General features: G+C 38.4%; 2 protein-coding genes across 3 annotated transcripts in view; one reads left to right on the forward strand and one right to left on the reverse strand.

The window, feature by feature from the left end:
• Positions 1-10,389, forward strand: part of ERO1B (endoplasmic reticulum oxidoreductase 1 beta) — a 65,427-nt gene extending 55,038 nt beyond the window's left edge. The window contains exons 17-18 of the mRNA XM_013981626.2: positions 7,401-7,457; positions 10,061-10,389. Coding sequence (XP_013837080.2) covers positions 7,401-7,457; positions 10,061-10,076 — 73 coding nt within the window. The 3' untranslated portion in view covers positions 10,077-10,389. The remainder of the gene's footprint in view (positions 1-7,400; positions 7,458-10,060) is intronic.
• GPR137B (G protein-coupled receptor 137B) overlaps positions 13,612-21,489 on the reverse strand; it is a 56,284-nt gene continuing 48,406 nt past the window's right edge. For both annotated transcript variants that reach the window (XM_021072474.1, XM_021072472.1), the window contains 2 exons: positions 17,968-18,092; positions 13,612-16,716 (listed from right to left, as the gene is read on the reverse strand). In XM_021072474.1, the coding sequence (XP_020928133.1) occupies positions 16,605-16,716; positions 17,968-18,092 (237 nt within the window). In that variant the 3' untranslated portion in view covers positions 13,612-16,604. The remainder of the gene's footprint in view (positions 16,717-17,967; positions 18,093-21,489) is intronic.

Raw genomic sequence — 21,489 nt, forward strand, 5'->3', positions numbered from 1 at the left:
AGAGGGAGAATTATTATCACACAGAATCACACCTGTATTCACAAGCCAGTTTCTCTGCAGGTTACAGGGAAAAGTGAGAGTTCAGATTGCTAGTATTTCCCAGTTTGCCTTCTCAATTTTGTGGGGAAATGTTCTCCTAATAATATTCTCTATAGCTAACTTTAACTTGTTCAAGTACAGTAGCAGGAGTAAGGAGAGAAAGAGAGATTAAAGCTTTCAGCTGGAGTTCCCTGGTGGCTCAGCAGTTAAGGATCCAGCGCAGTCACTGCTGTAACTCGGGTTCCACCCCTGGCCAGGGAACTTCCGCAGGTGCAGCCAAAATAACTAAATAAATCTTTCAGCTGCTCTAATTCTTATCTGAGGAGGCATTTTACTTTCACTCATTCTTCCTCCAGTTTTTTGTCTGTACATAAGCATGTAGTTTGCTTGATGACAGATGGTTTTGAAAATAATTTTGAATTTGCCTGCAGAAGTGCATGCAGTACCAACTAACTGAAGAATACGAAAGAGAAAGAAAAGAATCTTAGAAAATGACTAAATAATATTATGCTGCCCTTAAAGGCAAAAAAGTCAAACCAAGGAAGAAATTAAAAAAATAAAAAATAGGGAACCAGAGTTTCCTAGTGCCTCTGCAGGTTAAGGATCCAGTGTTGTCACTGTAGCAGCTCAGTTGCTGCTGTGGCATAAGTTTGATTCCTGGCTCAGCAACTTCCACATGCTGAGGGTGCAGCCAAATAAAAAACAGAGAGCCAAGTGATAGACTCTGATGGTTTTTTTCTGTCTGTCTTTTCTTTCTTCCTTTCCTTTCCTTTCTTTCTTTTCTTTCTTTCCTTTTCTTCTTTCTTTCTTTTTCCTTCTTTCTCTTTCTTTCTTTCCTTTCTTTTCTTTTCTTTCTTTCTTTTCTTTCTTTTCTTTCTTTTCCTTCCTTCCTTCCTTCCTCTTTCCTGTCCGTTTAGGGCTGCCCCCATGACATATGGAGGTTCCCAGGCTAGGGGTCTAATCAGAGCTGTTGCCACCAGCCTACACCACAGCCACTGCAGATCCGAGCCACGTCTGTGACCTGCATCCAGCTCACAGCAATGCCGGATCCTTAACCCACTGAGCAAGGCCATGGATCGAACCCGCAACCCCATGGTTCCCAGTCGGATTCATTTCTGCTGTGCCATGACGGGAACTCCTCTTGTGGTTTCTTAACATGTATTTTTAAGTTAAAAAGAGGCAGTTAAATTAATAAATTAATTGTCCTTTCCCCATCTTAATAGCAAAAACTTCACCTGTTGCTTCTCTGTAAAGATGACCATGTAGATTGAAATTTCTAATATAAGATAGACCTAGAATATCCATCAGTAATTTGTGTTTCATGAAAATTTCAGTCCACCCACTTATGAGGCCTGCAGTAAGATAAAACAGGAGAAACTTAAAGTATTTAAAATGAAACTTAAATGAAAAAATATTTTAAACAATTTAAACATTTTGAAGTTTACAATGTTATGTTACAGGTGTTCAATATAGTGATTCACAATTTTTAAAGGTTATAGTCCATTTATAGTTATAAAACATTTGCTGTATTCCCTGAGTTGTGCAGTGTATCCTTGTAGCTTATCTAATACATAATAGTTTGTGCCTCTGATTCCACCTACTCCCATATTGCCGTTTTCCCCCTTCCCACTGGTGACCACTGTGTTGTTCTCTACATCTGTAAATTTTCTTCTTAAAACATACTTAAATCTAAATAAAATTGAGAAAGAAGCAGATGTTAACTTCCTCAAAATTTTGGAGTGTCATAAAGAGTATTTATAAATGCACACCTTCCAGCTTCAGTTCTATAGCCTGTTGTTACCTTGTGTTCTTCTCTAGAGGGTACCGGACTCAGAACTGGGAGTCCTAGTGCTTTGGAACCCCTGCCCTGGTATTTACTGGCAGTGTGAGCTCAGGCACATCACTCCTTTCTTCCAGCTTGTTTCCTTTCTCTATATAATGAAGATGATTAAAAACCTTTCTCACAGAATTAACATGAAGATGAAATGAGGTTTTATGTGACATTGGTAACATTATTAGATGCTACCTAAAGTCCGTGCCAGTGGGCATGGTTGTGATGGTAATTTACAAACACCTTTGGATGTTCAGTACTCTGATATTTTTAGTACTTTTTGGAGTTCTTGGTGTGGCTCAGCAGGTTAGGAACCTGACGTAGTGCCCATGAGGATGCAGGTTTGATTCCTGGCCTCGCTTAGTGGGTTAAGGATCTGGCAGTGCCAGAAGCTGCAGTATTGGTCACAAATGCAGCTCGGATCTGGTGTTGCTGCCGCTGTGGTGTAGGCCTGCAGCTGCATCTCTGATTCAACCCCTAGCCTGGAAACTTCCATATGTCGCATGTGAAGCCCTGAAAAGAAGAAAAAAAAAAAAAAAGACATTTTTTTGTCTGTTTATACTAGAAGTGAGAAACTCTTAGGGGTAATGACACTCAGGGTGGGATGGTCATACAAATAAGGTACAGCCTAATTTACTCTCCCTTTGCCTCCCCAGGGAAAACAAAGAGCAGCCATCTGCTTTTTAAAGCTTTTAAAATAGTCATTTCTTTGTCCCCCTAGTTATAAAAGTAATTCATGGTCATTATAGGAAATTTGGAAAAACATGTAAAAGTATAATTTAGAAAATAAACTTTAAAAAATCACTCATATCCCTACCACCTAGGACCCTTTCACATTTGTTGTATTTTTAATGTGTATTTTCTCGTTATTTATAAGTAAAAAATTTACATTATGTATATATGTGTGTGTATTTACAGAGTTGAAAGCGTACATTTTGTATATTTTTTTATTCTATTTTACTTGGCATTATATTGTAATCATTTCCCAGTGTTATTCAAATTTTTTCAGTGTTTTTTTTTTATTGAGGTAAAGTCAAATATGCAGCTTTATGTTAGTTTCAGGTATGCAGCATAAGGATTCAGTATTTGTATATATTGCAAAATGATTGCTGCAATTAGTCTAGTTAACATCCATAACACACATACATTCCATAGGTTGTCTTTTGGTTTGTTTTTTTTTGTTTTGTTTTGTTTTGTTTTTTTATGGTTTTCTTTGCTCCGCAAAAGCTTTTAAGTTTGATTAGGTCCCCTTGGTTTGTTTTTGTTTTTATTTCTGTTGCCTTGGGTGACTGACCTAAGAAAACATTTGTACAGTTGATGTTAGAGAATATTTTGCCTTTGTTCTCTTCTAGGAGTTTGGTGTCTTTTCTTATGTTGAGGTCTTTTTTAAAGTTTTTTATTTTTTCTATTATAATTGATTTACAATGTTCTGTCAATTTTTGCTGTACAGCAAAGTGACCCAGTCTATATTATACATATACATTCTTTTCCTCACATTATTCTCCATCACAAGTGACTAGATATAATTCCCTGTGCTATATAAAGCAGGATCTCATTGCTTATCCACTCCAAATGCAATAGTCATCTGGTAGCCCCAAACCCCCAGTCCATCCCACTCTGTCACCCTCTCCCTCACCCTTGGCAACCAAAAGTCTGTTCTCCATGTCCATGAGTTTGTTTCTTTTCTGTAAATAGGTGCATTTGTGCCATATATTAGATTCCAGTTATAATTGATATCATATGGTATTTGTCTTCCTCTGACTTATTTCACTTAGTATGATAATCTCTAGTTGCACCCATGTTGCTGCATTATTTTGTTCTTTTTTATGGCTGAGTAGTGTTCCATTGTATATATGTACTATATCTTCTTAACCTATTCATCTGTTGATGAACATTTAGGTTGTTTCCTTGTCTTGACTTGGCTATTGTGAATAATGCTGCAGTAAACATACAGGTGCATGTATCTTTTTGAATGGAAGTTTTGTCTAGATGTATGCCCAGGAGTTGGAGTGCTGAGTCCTATGGTAGTTCCGTATTTAGTTTTCAGAGGTACCTCCATGATGTTTTTCATAGTGGTTGTACCAATTTACATTCCCACTAACAGTGTAGGAGGGTTCCCTTTTCTCCGTACCCTCTCTAGCATTTGTTATTTGTTGACTTGTTAATGATGGCCCTTCTGACTGGTGTGAGGTGGTACCTCATAGTAGTTTTGATTTGCATTTCTCTAATAATCAGTGATGATGAGCATTTTCTCATGTGCTTGTTGGCCCCCTGTATATCTTCTTCGGAGAGATGTCTATTCAGGTCTTCTGCTCATTTTTCAATTGGGTTGTTGGTTTTTTGCTGTTGAGTTATATGAGTTGTTTGTATGTTTTAGAGATTAAGCCCTTGTCAGTTGCATTGTTTGAAACTATTTTCTCCCATTCGGTAGGTTGTCTTTTGGTTTTTTGGTTTTTTATGGTTTTCTTTGCTTGTCAGTTTGATTATGTCCCATTGGTTTATTTTTATTTCTGTTGCTTTGGGAGATTGACATAAGAAAACATTTGTACTGTTGATGTCAGAGAATGTTTTGCCTATGTTCTCTTCTAGAAGTTTTATGGTGTCTTGTCCTATGTTTAAGCCTTGAAGGTATTTTGAGTTTATTTTTGTGCATGGCGTGAGGGTGTGTTCTAGTTTCATTGATTTACATGTGGCTGTCCAGTTTTCCCAGCACCACTTCCTGAAGAGACTATCTTTTTTCCTATTTTATATTCTTGCCTCCTTTGTTGAAGATTAATTGACCATAGGTGACTGGGTTTATTTCTGGATTCTCTATTCTCTTCCATTGATCTGTGTGTCTGGTTTTTGTACCAGTACCACACTGTCTTGATTACTGTAGTTTTGTAATATTGTCTGAAGTCTGGGAGAGGTATGCCTCCTGATTGTTTTTTCTTTTTCCCCTCAGGATTGCTTTGGCAATTTTGGGTCTTTTATGGTTCCATATAAATTTTTGGATTATTCTAATGCTGTGAAAAATGTCATGTGTAATTTGATGGGAATCACATTGAATCTGTAGATTGCTTTGGGTAGTATGGCCATTTTAACAATATTAATTCTTCCAGTCCAGGAGCATGGCATATCTTTCCATTTCTTTGAATCCTCTTTAATTTCCTTGATTAATGTTTCATAGTTATTAGCATATAAGTCTGTCACCTCCTTGGTCAGGTTTATTCCTAGGTATTTAATTTTGGGGGGTACAATACTAAAAATATGTATTTTCATATTCCTTTTCTAATATTTAATTGTTAGTATACAGAAATGCAACTGATTTCTAAATGTTAATCTTGCTGCTACTTTGCTGAATTCATTGATCAGTTTGAGTAGTTTTTGTGTGGAGTCCTTAGGGTTTTCTATATATAGTGTCATGTCATCTGCATAGAGTGACAGTTTTACCTCTTCTCTTCCAATTAGGGTACCTTTTATTTTTGTTTGTCTGATTGCTGTGGCTAGGACTTCCAATACTATGTTGAATAAAAGTGGTGAGAGTGGGCATCCTTGTCTCGTTCTAGATTTTAGTGAGAAGGCTTTCAACTTTGCTCCATTGAGTATTATATTGGCTGTGGGTTTGTCATAAATGGCTTTTATTATGTTAAAATATGTTCCCTCTATACCCAGTTTGGTAAGAGTTTTTATCATGAATGGATATTTGATTTTGTCAAGTGCTTTTTTCTGCATCTATTGAGATGATCATGTGTTTTTTACTTTTCTTTTGTTAATGTGATGTATGACGTTGATTTGCATATGTTGAACCATCCTTGTGAACTTGGGATGAATCCCACTTGGTCATGGTGTATGATGTTTTCGACATGTTGTTGGATTTGGTTGGCTAAAATTATGTTGAGAATTTTGTGTCGATATTCATCAAAGATATTGGCCTGTAATTTTCTTTCTTGGTAGTATCTTTGTCTGGTTTTTGGTATTAGGGTGATGTGGTTTCATAGAATGTCTTTGGGAGTGTTATTATTTATTAAGTACTTAAAGGAGCTCAATACTGCATACCATATCATCTTACACTATAGAAAGAAAAATATTAGATTTTTTTTTTTTTTTTTTTTTTTGGCCGCACCTTCAGCAAGCAGAAGTTCCTGGGCCAGGGATCAAACCATGCCACAGCAGCAACCCAAGTCACTGCAGTGACACCACCAGATCCCTAACCTACTGAGCCACAAGAGAACTCTGAAAAACATTAGATATTTATTGTATCAACTCTGAGTTGAATGAAGGGCAGATTGAGCTTATGAAATTATTTTTTTATGATTCCCATTCCAATGTTTTACTTCTGGATCTGAGCTCAGAAGCATTTTATTCATTCATTCAATAATTTTTTTTTTTTAAGTAGCTTTAATTGCCAGACAAAGAGGGGAACCCAGCAGGCTAGAGCCTCCAGGACTGGGCCTCCCCTCTGAGGTACAGGTAATGAGGAGTCTTAGAGTGTTTGAGGAGCTGGGCGTGATCAGCTCATGGGCATTTTCCTGATTGGTTGGTTTGTGGTGAGGTCACTGGGAGTCAGCGTCATCAGCCTTCTTTTTTTTTTTTTTTTTTGTCTTTTTCCTATTTGGGCCGCTCCGGCAGCATGTGGAGGTTCCCAGGCTAGGGGTTGAATCGGAGCTGGAGCCACTGGCCCGGAGCCACAGCAACGCGGGATCCGAGCCGCGTCTGCGACCTACACCACAGCTCACCGGCAACGCCGGATCGTTAACCCACTGAGCAAGGGCAGGGACCGAACCCGCAACCTCATGGTTCCTAGTCGGATTCGTTAACCACTGTGCCACGACGGCAACTCCTCAATAATTATTTTTTGAACACTATAAATATGGGAGGGTGTAGGGCCCAGTAGACAAACAGAATCTGTACCTTTGTGTTAAATCAGTGTTTGGGGAGCAACAGGAAGGAAGTCAATGTTTGGAGAGGAGCAGACAAAAATGAATTTATAAGACCACATGTAAATGATTTAAGATTTTTTTTTTTTTTTTTTTTTTGTCTTTTTAGAGCCGCACCTATGGCATATGGAGTTCCCTGGCTTGGGGTTGAATTGGAGCTACAGCTGCCAGCCTTCACCACACCAATGTGGGATCCAAGATGCACCTATGACCTACACCACAGCTCATGGCAACTTGATCCTTAACCCACTGAGCATGGCCAGGGATCAGACCTGTGTCTTCATGGATACTAGTCGGGTTCATTAACCACTGAGCCATGACGGGAACTCTGAGATTCTTTTTTGTAATGAATATTAGAATCTGTCAATAATAGGAAATAACTGGCTTTCTTTGCCCTTTCTAAACCAAGACTACTGAACCAGCACTCTGTGTTTTGTCAGTCTGTAATAATTATAACATACTTTAAATGAGAAGGAAGATTTACTGTTCAGTGTTGTTTACATTATTTGGGGTTTTGCTTTCAAATTATAGCCCATATGACAATATCAATAATTTGAAATATGTTACACATCATATTTGCTACTAATGTTTTTTTTTTTTTTCTCCTGTAGGCTTTCTACAAGTATAAGAGAGTTACAGAATTTCAAAGTCTTATTACAACACAGTAGGTAATAGAGGCTTTTATATGTCTACTTAGAGACATAAAGTGACTGTGTGTGAAGCCTTTTTTAGTCTTGGACATTCAGCAGAAGGAGACTAATCTGCAGACTTCGAGAATTTTGAACTCTTAAAGAGAAAATTCAAATGTTCACTTGAATATTTATGCCTCTTAATAGAGTATCAATTAGATATATTTATAAAGGAAGTATATACTTTTAAAACATGTAAGTTATACTAATTCTGTGTTTAATTCCATGTGTTTTCATCTGTTGAATATTTTGCTATTCCATGTGTTCAGAATTGGTTTTGTGCGTATTTTTTTTTTTTTTTTTACTGCCACTTGTCAAACTTAAATGACTATATCTCCATCCTGATAACACTATTAACAGTCTGTTATGGAAAAGGGGAGGGCTAGGGAACAGATGTTGTGTATTGATGATTTTTAAATGTGTTTTTAGCCTTGCCTAGCTCTGGGTGTGTCACTTCTATAATATCGAAGTGCCAGTGTGATGGATGACCCTTTCAGTGTATAATTAAGAGAAGTTCCTTAAGAATCCCCAAGAGGTCCACTTCAATTTCACTGGTTTTTATTTTAGATTTTTAGTTACTGTCATTGCTGTTTGATTTTTGTCTAAAGCATCAGTGAAGGTGAACAAGTACTGGCCCTGTGCTACCCAGCTGGATTTCCTGTGCGAACAGTGGGCTGGCTTAAGAGGGTTCTTTACTTAGAACCTAGAAACCAGTTTATAATGACTTGGCTTTTTTTTTTTTTTTTTTTTTTTTTTTTTTTTTTTTTTGGTCCCTATTCCAATTATAGAAAAAACTTTAAGAAAACAACAAAAGAATTGCATAAATATTTAAGTTTCCCATCTTGATAAAATTTTAATGGGATTATATGGTTTTATAACACCAATTTAAAACATTATATGCATAAAACTTACCGTTTTAAAGTAAGCATTTTTGAAGGAGTTTATTTTAAAATACAATCTATGCAATCCTCTCTCAGTCTGATTTTCTTCAGTAGGATATTTAAGCAGATAGATTAGCTCAAGCCTTCTTTAAATTCCCCCTTTCCCCACCTTTTCTTTTTTTAGTTCTTTGTATATAAATGGTACTTCAAATGACTTGTACCAACAGATGACTTCGTAAGTCCTAAAATGTCATTTTCTAAACCTGGGATTTAAATATCCTCAATATTTAAAATATTATTTTAAAAGGCATTAGTATATATAATATGATTAATTTGGATGGTTGCATCTGTGTAGAAGTAATGCGGGTATCAGTCTTTTATGAAGTAAATAAGTGCTCTTAAAACCCGTATCTTATCCTGCCAAAGTCTGAAATGTGCTCATTGGTGATTTACTGGCATATTTAAAATTGTACTTAGTTGACTTATCCCTCTTTTAAAAACATTTAGCCTGCCTTTGGAGGGCGATGGTTGGAGGGAGTTACATCTCACTAGTTAATTATTTTATCTAATTTTTAACCTTTATAGACCTGGAGTTTTCTTGGTGGTGTTGATAGTGGTGGTGTTTTTTGTTAAGCTGAATAAAACAGACTAGCTTGGTTGGAGCCTCCTCCACTTTTTCTTTTTAGGGATGCAAGTATTGTCTGGTGGGGGAGGGGGACTTTAAAGTAAACTTGGCTAAAAAGTGAGTATCTAAGTAGCTTTGCTGGTAAAGTAATAAGAATTAGTATTCTCCAGAGTCTAAGAAAATGTGAATGTTTTGCACTTTGTCTATTATTACTGTAAGTTTAAAAATCTTTTGGGTAATGTTACTTCGCCATTCTCTCGGTTAAAGGCTATCATTGAAGCTCTGTTTATTGGAGAAAATCTTTGGTCGTTTCCATTTCTTGCTTCTTTACTGTGGTTTGTTTCAAGCTTAGTTAAAATTGTGTATTAGATTGAGTTCTAGGAATTAAAAAGTCTAGTTAGGATAAGAAGTTCTTTATTTTAAAGGTTTTAACAAATGAAGTATTCTTAAGATGAAATCTATTTGATTAACTGTATTTTACCATAATTAGATTGGGGGGAGCAGCCTATATTTTTGTGTATGTATTTCTTAAATGAACGTGTAAGCTATAGGAATATTTGTTTTGTTGTGAGCCTGGTAATGTTTCATGGTCCTTGTAATGTAAATGGTTTTTTCCAGTTCACATACCATTTGTTGTGAAGTGATATTAGAGCACCAGTTGCATTGTGAAAATGCTTGGCTGGGAATACCTCTTGGCATTTTGTCTTTATCTCATCACTTAATTTAAAAATCCAGCACTTGATAATATAACTGACAGAAATGATTGTACCAGCTGATAAAGTAACAGAAATGAAGGAAAGTAAAATATTCCTTCCTATAATGGCGTGAGTTCATTTTTCTTCTTAAGTGGCATCTATGTAAATTAGAAATACTATATATTAAAATGGATAGATTTAAATGTTTCTCTTGTGTTCTTAGATTATGAGGAAGATCAGAGTATTAGTAATGGTTTTTACAGTTTTGAAATTTGATAAGTCGAACATTTTATTTTGACATTTTAACATTCTGAATGACTCAATACTTGTAATCTCTGTGTGTATATGAAACACTGTGCCATATTTCCCAACTTTACCTAGGTGCCATTGTATATAAGAAAGGACAGCTATTTTGATCTCCATCAGCATTGCCTTCATCTGGAAATCTGAGAACAGTTCACAGTAAACCTCTCAGCAGTTTGAAGTACCTGCAGAAACCATAGCTATTCACCAAAATACACAGACTGGGTGCATGGTATCATGGAAATTAATTTGGTAAAACAAACAACACACACACAAATTTGTGTACTCTGTTTTCAGTAACATCTACAGGTACAGCTTTGACTTTGAACAGAATTACAAGTAATTTGCTGTTGTACCCACCAGATTATAGAAAATGTGAATTAAAGTAAATGTTTCTGCAATCTTGCTATTTTCGGTTTTTTTTTTTTTTTTACCTCCTTTTAAATGTTTCCTTTTATGAGATGAAAATTTTGATTATAATTTGTGGAGAAAGGAGGAATTCCCGCCATGGCACAGCGGAAACAAATCCAACTAGGAACCATGAGGTTGCAGGTTCAATCCCTGGCCTCGCTCAGTGGGTTAAGGATCTGACATTGCCATGAGCTGTGGTGTAGGTCGCAGACGCCAACTCTGATCTGGCACTGCTGTGGCTGTGGCCTAGGCTTGCAGCTGTAGCAATGATTCGACCCCTAGCCTGGGAACCTCCATATGATTCAGGTGTGGACCTAAAGAGCCCCCCCCCAAAAAAATGTGGAGAAAGGAGAAAATAAGTAGTCTGTGGTTGTTTTCTTTTTAAAAGCATAACTGCAAACGTTGGCTGCCACTGTTTTAAGGACTTTGCATGGATTATTTATCTTATCAGCACCCTAGCAGGTAAGTACAGTTACTTCTCCATTTCTAAATAACAAAACTGAGGATAAAAGAGGCTAAGTAACTTGTCCACAGTCACAAATTCTAGGTTGTGGGACTAGAATTTGAAACTAGAAAGTCTGACTTGAGCCTTTGCTTAGAATGTTTGTGTTATTTCATAAATTGGCTTCTTACCATTCAACTAAAACCTCAAGACTTTTAGCATCTTTTACACTGAGTCATAAGGCTTTTAAATATACTTATTTAATTTTTTGACTAGATAGTACATTCACAGGGTTCAAAAACCTAAAACTTTAAAAAGCTGTACAGTGGATTCTCTTCTTTCATCCTTCCCCCACCCCTACCATAAATAACCTCTGTTCTTGGTTTCTTAGGTTTCCAGCCATATATTTTAAGGCATATACAAACAAATAGAAATGTAAAGGTTTATATTTTCCATCATTTTTACCCAAAGAGTGGCATCATATACATACTGTTTGCTAGCTTTAAGCACTTACTTTTTAAAGTAATTGCTTGGCATTCCATTGTATGAAGGTGCAGTTGTTTAATTAGCCGTTTTCCTATTACTGGGCATTAGGATTGTTTCCAGACATTGTAAATACCATTTCACACATAATGTAAATATATTCTTATTGTCTAAATTCCCCTAAATGGAATTGCTGGGTTAAAAACCATGTGCATTTATAATTTTGAAAGGTCTTGGAATATTGCCCTCCATAGGGGATAGTTACCTATTCACACACCCACCTGCAACTTCAGACAGTGCCTTTTCTCCCACAATCTCACCCAACATAGATGGTATTAAAAAGTTGGATTTGGAGTTCCTGTCGTGGCGCAGTGGTTAACGAATCTGACTAGGAACCATGAGGTTGCGGGTTCGATCCCCGGCCTCGCTCAGTGGGTTAAGGATCCGCTGTTGCCGTGAGCTGTGGTGTAGGTTGCTTGGATCCTGTGTTGCTGTGGCTCTGGTGTAGGCCAGGGACTACAGCTCCAATTGGACCCCTAGCCTGGGAACCTCCATATGCTGTGGGAGTGACTCAAGAAAAGGCAAAAAACAAAACAAAAAAAGTTGGATTTTTGCTGTTCTGATTAGATGCAAAATTATGTATTAATATATTTTAGTTTTTATTTCTCTTATCACTGGTAAGGCTGACTAGCTTTGATAGTTTAAGAGCCATCTGTATTTCCTTTTGTGTTCATATATTTACTCATTTTTATACTGCATGGTTGATCCTATCAATTTCTACAAGTACTTCATTAGGGATATTAATCATTTGACTGTGATAAGCTGAAATTTTTTTTTTTTTTTTTTTTTTTTTTTTTTTTTTTTGCTTTTTAGGGCCACACTTGCGTCATATGGAAGTTCCCAGGGTAGGGGTTGAATCAGAGCTGCAGCTGCCGGTCTATGCCACAGCAACACCAGATCCTTAACCCACCCAGCGAGGCCTCAAAGCCAGAAACCTATGTCTTCATGGATACCAGTCAGGTCTGCTACTGGTGAGCCAAGACAGGAACTCCTTAAATGTATCTTTGATCAGCCCTATCCTAGTTTGTATTTTACATGGTAATCTAAAGTGAAAGCAAGGGGTTTTTTTAAGTTTAATTGGAAATCTTGATTTAGACCCATTTAGTTCCAATGTAAGTTCGTCTTTACTGCTAAAAAGCAAAAGCAATACTCTTGTAATACCTACTATGTAAATGTAAATGAGAACCTTTTTCTCAAAGCACTTCTCACGCTCTAGGGTTTACTAATAATGCTTATTCCTTTCCTCTTAATAGGAGTTAATTGTTCAGGGCCAACAATGGGCAGTTCTTTTGGACTGTGGTAAAAAAAAAAAAAATTTGGCAATGTATTAGCGCCTGATGCAAGCAATGAAACACAACAAACAGCATCATTACTAACAATGTGCCTGAAACATTCAAGAAAGAACTGGCACTGCTAAATATGACTGATGTGTGTCTATCATTTAAGAATTGAAACCTCTTATATACACAGCTCTGTTAACACACTAGATATTTAATCACTGGCTCAATTAAATGGGTTAATTGTAGAAAGGAGAAGGAGCCAATGAAAGATAACCTACAGCCATTCCTCATTTTACTGTGTTTCACATATTGGCTTTTTGTGTGTGTTTTTTTTTTTTTTTTTTTTTCCAAATTGAAGGTTTGGGGGTAATCGTCAGTTGTACAAGTCTGTCAGCACCCTTTATCCAACAGCATTTGCTCATTTCATGCCTCTGTGTCACATTTCAGTAATTCTTACAATATTTAAAACTTTTGCATTATTATTATATTTGTCATGGTGACCTGATATTTGATGTGATCTCCGATGTTACTACTACGATTTGCTGAAGGCCCAGAGGATGGTAAACATTTTTTAGCAACAAGTTTTTTTAAGGGCTGCACCCACGGCACATGGAAGTTCCCAGGCTAAGTGTCAATTTGGAGCAGCAGCTGCAGGCCTACGCCACAGCCACAGCAACACAGGATCTGAGATGTGTCTGCAACCTATACTACCGCTCATGGCAACACTAGATCCTTAACCCACTGAGTGAAGCCAGGGATTTAACCTGCATCCTCATGGATTCTAGTCAGGTTCATTACCACTGAGCCATGACAGGAAATCCAGCAGTAAAATATTTTTTAATTAAGGGATGTAAACTGTTTCTTAAGACATAATGTTTCACACTTAACAGACTAGAGTGTAGTGTAAACATAACTTTTATAGGCTCTGGAAAACCAAAACAAAAATCACATGATTCACTTTACTACAACATTTTGCTTTATTGTGGCAGTCTAGAACTGAACCTGCAGTATCTCCAAGGTGTAACTGTACACAAAACAGAAGTTTTTAGACAGTTAACTCCAGAAGTGGACATCTATTTTTCACGCATATTTCCCAGGGACGCACAGAAACATTCACACACAGCCTTTTAGTGTTGAATCAGACTTAGCCTGATGATGATGGTATAAAACTTTCAGTGATGCTGCCTCTTCCCCATAACTTTTCTTTCACATTATGGGAGTTTTTTATTTCACCATGTTGCCTTAAAACAAGAGGATATTTGGTACTTTAGAACCAGTAATCACCATTCCTTGCCTTCTCCTGGCCTTTAATATTTCACCTAGGAGTAGTTTTGTTAGTGTACCTGGCAAATAAATGAGGAAGCTAAAGGAAATTTTAATTGTCCTTTCCATACCACTGGTATAACAATTCAGAGTATATGTGATTGTTTACTATGAAAGATAGCTTGTCACAATCATTTTTTTTATATATTCTAGATTTGTTTACAATACTTGTGCTTTGACATGACTTTTTAAAAAGGGAAGACATTCAAAATAGGCACGTAGAGCATTTTTATCCTTTCTGATAAAAAATAGTTCAAATAAATACTAGCAGCTTTATCATAAGAATAGATTATGGCTTTTATCAGTTAATGCTAAGTATTTCAATTTTCCCACCAATAATAACAGAATGATAAAAGTCTGTGTATGTCATAGGATGAGTATAATAATTGCATGATTTTAGTGATGTTTTGAAAACTCTATCTACCCTTTAGTGATCTAATATTAACTCCACTTCCTGAAAACATGATTTAAAGGATTTTTAAGCATTCGCTGAGTCTGCCTTTAAATTCTTCTAAGTATTAGTAACAAAGACAGTGTGACAAGTAGGGTGTTCTCAAAGCTATTTAGAGTAACAGCTTATCATATTTTAAGGCAACCTGAATAATCAGTGCAAATGTTGCCTCAATGAGAATTTTTTGTGGCAGTAACTATTTTAAACATGTGACCCAAATTCTTCCACATACTAAAAGGCAAGAGTGTTGTTTTGGGTGATTACGTAGATTAAAGGTGTGCATGCACATGAAAAAAACCCCCTCATGACCTGCTTAAAACTTAGTTCCTGATTTCAACCACCATCAAGATGAGAGAAGCATCTACTCCATGGGTTGTCTTTTTTTTTTTTATGGTAAATCAACTATAATAATTTTTTTAGGGCTGCACCCATGGCATACAGAAGTTCCCAGGCTAGGGGTTGAATCAGAGCTGCAGCTGCAGGCTTACCACAGCCACAGCCATGCCAGATCTGAGCCACATTTGCAACCTACACCACAGCTCACAGCAGTGCCGGATCCTTAACCCACTGAGCAAGGCCAGGGATGGATCCCGCATACTCATGGATACTAGTTGGGTTTGTTACCACTGAGCCGCAATGGGAACTTTCTTAAAAATTTCTTCTTAGAGAGAGAAGCAGACTTGATCACTGTGAAATCAACACTCAGAGATGTCAGTCCTGAAGACCAAACTGGGAAGTAAGGCGTCTGAAATGGGTTTCATCGTCAGGGCAGAACTTAGTAACCTAAATTCCTTTTCACCTGCCTCTTCTGAGATGTGAGGTTTCCTGGGCAGAGAGGATGCTTCCCCTCCTGTAATAGTACTTCCTCTAGTACCTTATCTCTGTTTTATAGACAATCAGAGCATTTAACCTTCCTCACAGAGCCACGTACAGTTTCTGAGTATAGGCAGTTTTACAATTGTTTTATATATGTAATCTTGGAGATTTTTAGGATGGCACTTACGGTTGGGGAACCAGTATGTCACGACATGTGTTTCACTTACATGAAAAGTTACATAAGCAATTGTCTGGAACATGCCCTTTTTGCATGGTTAAAAGGCAGGAATCGTACTAGAGAATATTGCAAGGCTACTACCATTTTAAATACACAGCTTCCAACTGGCTGCTTTCAGAACTATTTAAGAATAAAGGGTATTATTTTAAATATGGTTGGAAACGATAAGAAAGCTGTTAGGATTCTACATAGGCTTTTGGCTCAAGGACCCAGAGGTAAATGTTATTAACCCTCTTTTGAGAACCTCTTCCTTGTTCAGTAATGAGTGTTCAGTGAGCTGGAGAGAGGTGCGTAGTCTTGCTGAAGTCCTGAGGTAATACTGGCTATTAAATGTCACTGGGTGAACAAACTATGCAAAAATCTCTGAATATAGCAGAAGAGGTTTAATAGTGTGAGTCAGTCCTATCAATGTTTTCTAACAGTCTCAACACCGAAGGGTAAATATTAACTCCCTGTTGAAAGGAGTACTAAATTTTGGCAAAATTGAGGAGCTTCTTTGAGGGGCCACCCACCTGGGCTTTAAACAACTCTACAGAGCCAATTATCTGCTATGTAGTCTGCTGACGTCCTACTACATCATAACTTTCCGCAGTGGAGTTGCAATTGTCTTTCTGGATGTCAGCTGTACTTAGAATCTAAGTACACGATGGAGCTCAGAATCGGAGTGACCTGAAGAGGTAAGGATTTGAGGAATACTTTATAGTCCAAAAGCCTTAAAATACCATCAGACCACATATTGATTACTTTTAAAGTGAATTATGCATAAAAGTCTGTGCAAACTACAACATATATTGCAATGACATTCTCAAAAAAAAAAAAACCTAGTATATTTTAGCATTATTAAGTTATATAAAATACATCTTTATAAAAGTACAGAATTTTTTTTTAAAGTTTTAAGTTACACTCACTGAAGTAGGCAGCCAGGCTCACTTTTTAGTACTAAAATAAGGTTTTCTCAATCTAAAATTATTGCTTAGTTCAATGTAGCCATCAGAAACCTGTAACAAAAAATAAGTCCTTTTTCTTAAGGAGATGTGCCCTAAAAATTCAGCTGTCATTAAGTTAGTCTCTCTGAAGCTTTTCAACTGAGGAATCTTCCATTAAACTTTTAACTGATGCTACCCATGGCTTGGTTTGTCAAGATCCAAAGCTGAGTCTGGTTGTAAAGTTCCTACTTGTGCCAGGAAGCTGTTAGTCTGTCGTCCCCAATCATAGTAGTCTGGAGCAAAACTTGAAAAGAAAGGGAGATTTCAGTGACTTGGAACATTACACTTAACAGGCTTTGTTCGTTTAGTGCCACACTTGTGGCATATGGAGGTTCCCGGGCTAGGGGTCCAATCAGAGCTATAGCCGCTGGCCTACGCCACAGCCACAGCAATGCCAGATCCAAGCCGCATCTGTGACCTACACCAAAGCTCAGAGCAACGTCGGATCTTTAACCCACTGAGCGAGGCCAGGGATTGAACCCACATGCTCATGGGCTAGTCAGGTTCGTTAACCACTGGGCCATGACAGGAACTCTTATTATTAATGACATGTCTCTTTTAGGTACAGACAGAACTGTGGTTTTGTATAAACCAGACAGTCCCAAAGCTTTTCAAAGTAGCTCCTTAAAGCCTATTTCCCCACAAAACAGTGCTCTGGGCAGTTGCTCTAAGTCTGCCCACAACACACCTGAACTCTGTAGAGCCCAGAAAGGTACTATTACTGTGACCTTAAACCAGTCACTATGTAGACAAAGTGCTTGAGCAGCAACTTGTATCTGGCTCCTCAGGGAGAGTACAGCTCACCACCTGTCTTTGCGCAAATAACTTCTGTGCCTCGATTCCATCATCTGCTAGAAGTGGGGTAAAATCACTAACTACTGTGAGCTTTGGTGAATTATGTGGGGGTTTTTTTTGTTTTTTTTTTTTTTTTTTTCCCATTTCTTGGGCCGCTCCCATGGCATATGGAGGTTCCCAGGCTAGGGGTCCAATTGGAGCTGTAGCCACCAGCCTACACCAGAGCCACAGCAACGCGGGATCCGAGCCGCGTCTGCAACCTACACCACAGCTCACAGCAATGCCGGATCCTTAATCCCTGAGCAAGGGCAGGGACCGAACCCGCAACCTCATGGTTCCTAGTCGGATTCGTTAACCACTGCGCCACGACGGGAACTCCAAATTACGTGTTTAGAACAATATCTTAATATCTAATTAGCACTCAATAATGTATATTGATGTTTCTATTTATTTTCCTCTCTGCTGGACTAGGGGTCTTTTCTTCCACAAAGCTAGTGAGGGCACTCTCACTCCTATGTCCCTTCTGGCAGGTGAGGGGTTAGGGTTGCTGCATATATGATAAGATGACGCAGTGGGGGTACCTGGGTAAGAGAACAGCTCTAGGGAAGAGGATCAGGACACCTTAAAATGTTAATGATAGGTCTTTAAATTCACAAGGGATTGCCTAAGATAAGCTTTCACTTGTAAGAAGCAGTCTTACCTTCCCTGAAGTCCCTGAGGAGCGATGTTCCAGGCAAGGTCATCATCACTGTCGTATCTTCGAGGGTTGTCAAAGAAGTAAGATCTGGGGCCGAATCCATGGCTGGGGACCATTCCAGGGTTGGTCTAGAAAGACAGTTTAAGTGTTCAGTGTTCTTTCAGACACTGTGTCTCATCCTAGGCCAAAATGAGTAAGATCTCTTACTTGCAGGGGACTAAAGAAGATGTTCTCTTCATCAGGGTGGAGGCCCTTGGTTCAGCTGGAGTGTTCACCTCAGTTGCTTTCATATTTAAGAGGTATTAATTTTTTCTCTTATCAGTGTGGACAAAATCTTTCAAGAGTTTTGCTTGCATTATCACTGTTTTAATCACTTACCAAAAAAAAAAAGTTCCCGTCGTGGCTCAGTGGAAACGAATCTGACTAGCAAGCATGAGGACACAGGTTTGATCTGCGGCCTCACTCAGTGGGTTAAGGATCATGGCATTCCCATGAGCTGTGGTGTAGGTCGAAGACACGGCTTGGATCTGATGTTGCTGTGGCTGTGATGTAGGCCAGAGGCTACAGCTCCAATTCAACCCCTAGCCTGGGAACCTCCATATGCCACAGGTGCAGCCCTAAAAAGACAAAAAACAAAAAAAAACTGGTGTAGTACAGCTAGCCCTCTGTATCTGTGGGTTATGCATCTGTGGATTCAACCTGGCATAAAACCCCACATTTGTTTGATATTTTTGTATATATCACTAGTGATCTATTTAAAACTTAACCAACAAAGTATGAAAAAGAGTTGTTATGGGGGGGTAGATGTGAATTTCTGCTTTTCTAAGACTAACCTAATCAAACATAGGAAGCGAAGCAGAAGTCATACAAGGTGGGATGCCTTTAAATTTACTATTGGAAGCAGTTCAACAATGTCCCCAAGGAATAAAGTTGGACCCGTAACTCAAACATACACAAACAGTAACTCAAATGGACCAAAGATCCAACATAACAGTAAAAACTATAAAACTCCTAGAAGAAAATATAAGGGCAGGAGTTCCTGTGTGGTGCATCGGAAATGAGTCCAACTAGTATCCATGAGTGTTGCGAGACAGTTTCTCTGAAAACTCCATCTTGTCCTTCTTTATCCCATCTTCCTGCTTGAAAAACAATCACAGTGCTGGTAAGACTTAAGCTTAAGAAATGTGCCTAAAGGTCAGAGTAAAAGCTTAACCTTTTTACCAGCTAAGTGGCTTTTAAAATAGTAAAAGAACTTACAATAGTAAACAAACCCTATATCATCCACCCATAGCCACTCCTCACTTGATCTCATCTAAAGAGCACAATAAAAGCAGTGTGGTTTCTTGAGGCAGGGCTCTGGGTCCCTGAGGCCTTGAGTCCCCCAGTTCCCACCTTTACTTAAGATAAATGTCTCTGTGTCTTGTTTTATGTTAACTTTTTTCCTTAATTCCACAGCACCTGTTCTTCAGCCCCATCCTGCTGAGCTGCTCTCGGCACATGAGGATGTGGGTTTGATCCCTAGTCTTGCTCAGTGGGTTAAGGATCCAGCATTGTCATGAGCTGTGATGGTCTCAGATGTGGCTTGGATCCCACGTGGCTGTAGCTGTGGCTGTGGCATAGGCCTACAGCTGCAGTTCCAATTTGACCCTTAGCCTGGAAACTTCTATATACCACGGGTGCAGTCCTAAAAAGCATAAAAAGGATTTGGCAAAGGAGTCTCAGATAGGACACCAAAAACAGCCATCAAAAGAAAAAACAAGTAAAATGGAAATCAAAATTAAAAACGTTTATGCTTCAAAACATCAAGAAAGTGAAAAGACAGCCACAGAATGGGAGAAAATATTTTCAAGTCATATCTTACAAGGGACTTACATTTAAAACACATAAAGAACTCATAAGACTCAAACAATAAAAAAGAATTTAAAAACAGGCAGAGGAGGAGTTCCCATCATGGCTCAGCAGAAACAAATCTGACTAGCATCCATGAGGACACAGATTTGATCCCTGGCCTTGCTCGATGGGTTAAGGATCCAGCATTGCTGTGACCTGTGGTGTAGGTTGCAGATCCTGCATGGCTGTGGCTGTGGCTGTGGCTGAGGGCTACAGCTCTGACTGGACCCCTAGCCTGGGAACCTCCATATGCCATGGGTGCAGCCCTAAAAAGACAAAATTTTAAAAAATGGGCAAAGGATTTGGGCATTCCCGTTGTGGCTCAGCAGTTAAGAACCTGACTAGTATCCGTAAGAAGGCAGGTTTGATCCCTGGCCTTGCTCAGTGGATTAAGAATCTGGCAGTGCCGTGAGCTGTGGTATAGGTCTGGCTCAGATCCCACGTTGCTGTGGCTGTGGTGTAGGCTGGCAGCTACAGCTCCCATTTGACCCCTGGCCCAGGAATTTCCATACGCTGCAGATCTGGCCCTAAAAAATAAAATTTTAAAAATGGGCAAAGGATCTGAATAGACATTTTTCCAAGGAAGATATACAAATGGCCAATAAGTACCTGAAAAGATGCTTAAGATCACTAGTCATCAGGGAAATGCAAATCAAAGGCCACCACGAGCTACCTACTAGAGTATCTAGAATCAAGCAGAAAGCAGCAAGTGCTGGGGAGGCCACGGAGGAACCGGAACCATCACACCACTGGGAATGTACGATGGTGCCCTAGTGCTCTGCAGAAGACAGGCTGGCAGTTTTTCAAAAAGCCAAATGACCCCGCCACTGTATTCCTCAATACATACCTAAGAGAAATGAGAACATGTGTTCACACAGAAACTGGTCCATGAATGTTTACAGCAGCATTGTTCATAATAGATGGAAACGACCCAAATGTCCATCACTGGATGACTGGATTAACAATGTGGCACATCCGTACAATGAAATAATGGCCATACAAAGGAATGAAGTACTACTTTATACTACAGTGAGGTAGTACATATAGTATGTGGATTAAACCTGGAAACGTGCTGAGTGGGAGAAGCCACTGACAGATAGTGGCACACCATAGGATCCCATTCATATGAAAGTCCAGAACAGGGAAATTTATATACATGGAAAGTAGATTAGTAGTTGCTTGGGGGGGGTAGAGAGAAAAGGAGTATTAGATAAAGGGTGTGGGGTTTCTTTCTGAGGTGACAAAAATGTTCTAAAAACTGTGGTGATGACTGCACATATCTGAATATACCAAAAACCACTGAATTATACATATGAAAGGGGGGAATTGTTTGGTAGAGAAATTATATCTCCATAAAGCTATTTAAATACATAAATAACTCAAAACTCTCTCTCTCTCTCTCTCTATATATATATATATATATAACTCTTAAAAAAGGCAAAAAAAAAAATAGGCAGAGGATCTGAACAGACATTTTTCCAGAGAAAACCTATAAATGGCAAACTGGTTACATGAAAAGATGCTGAACAGCATTAATCATCAGAGAAATAAAAAAGCCACAACTAATATCATTGCACACCTGTCAGAATGGCTATATCAAAAAGACAAGAAATAGGAGTTCCCCTCGTGGCGTGG

This window comes from Sus scrofa, chromosome 14 (genome assembly GCF_000003025.6).
Source record: "Sus scrofa isolate TJ Tabasco breed Duroc chromosome 14, Sscrofa11.1, whole genome shotgun sequence".
Taxonomy (NCBI): domain Eukaryota; kingdom Metazoa; phylum Chordata; class Mammalia; order Artiodactyla; family Suidae; genus Sus; species Sus scrofa.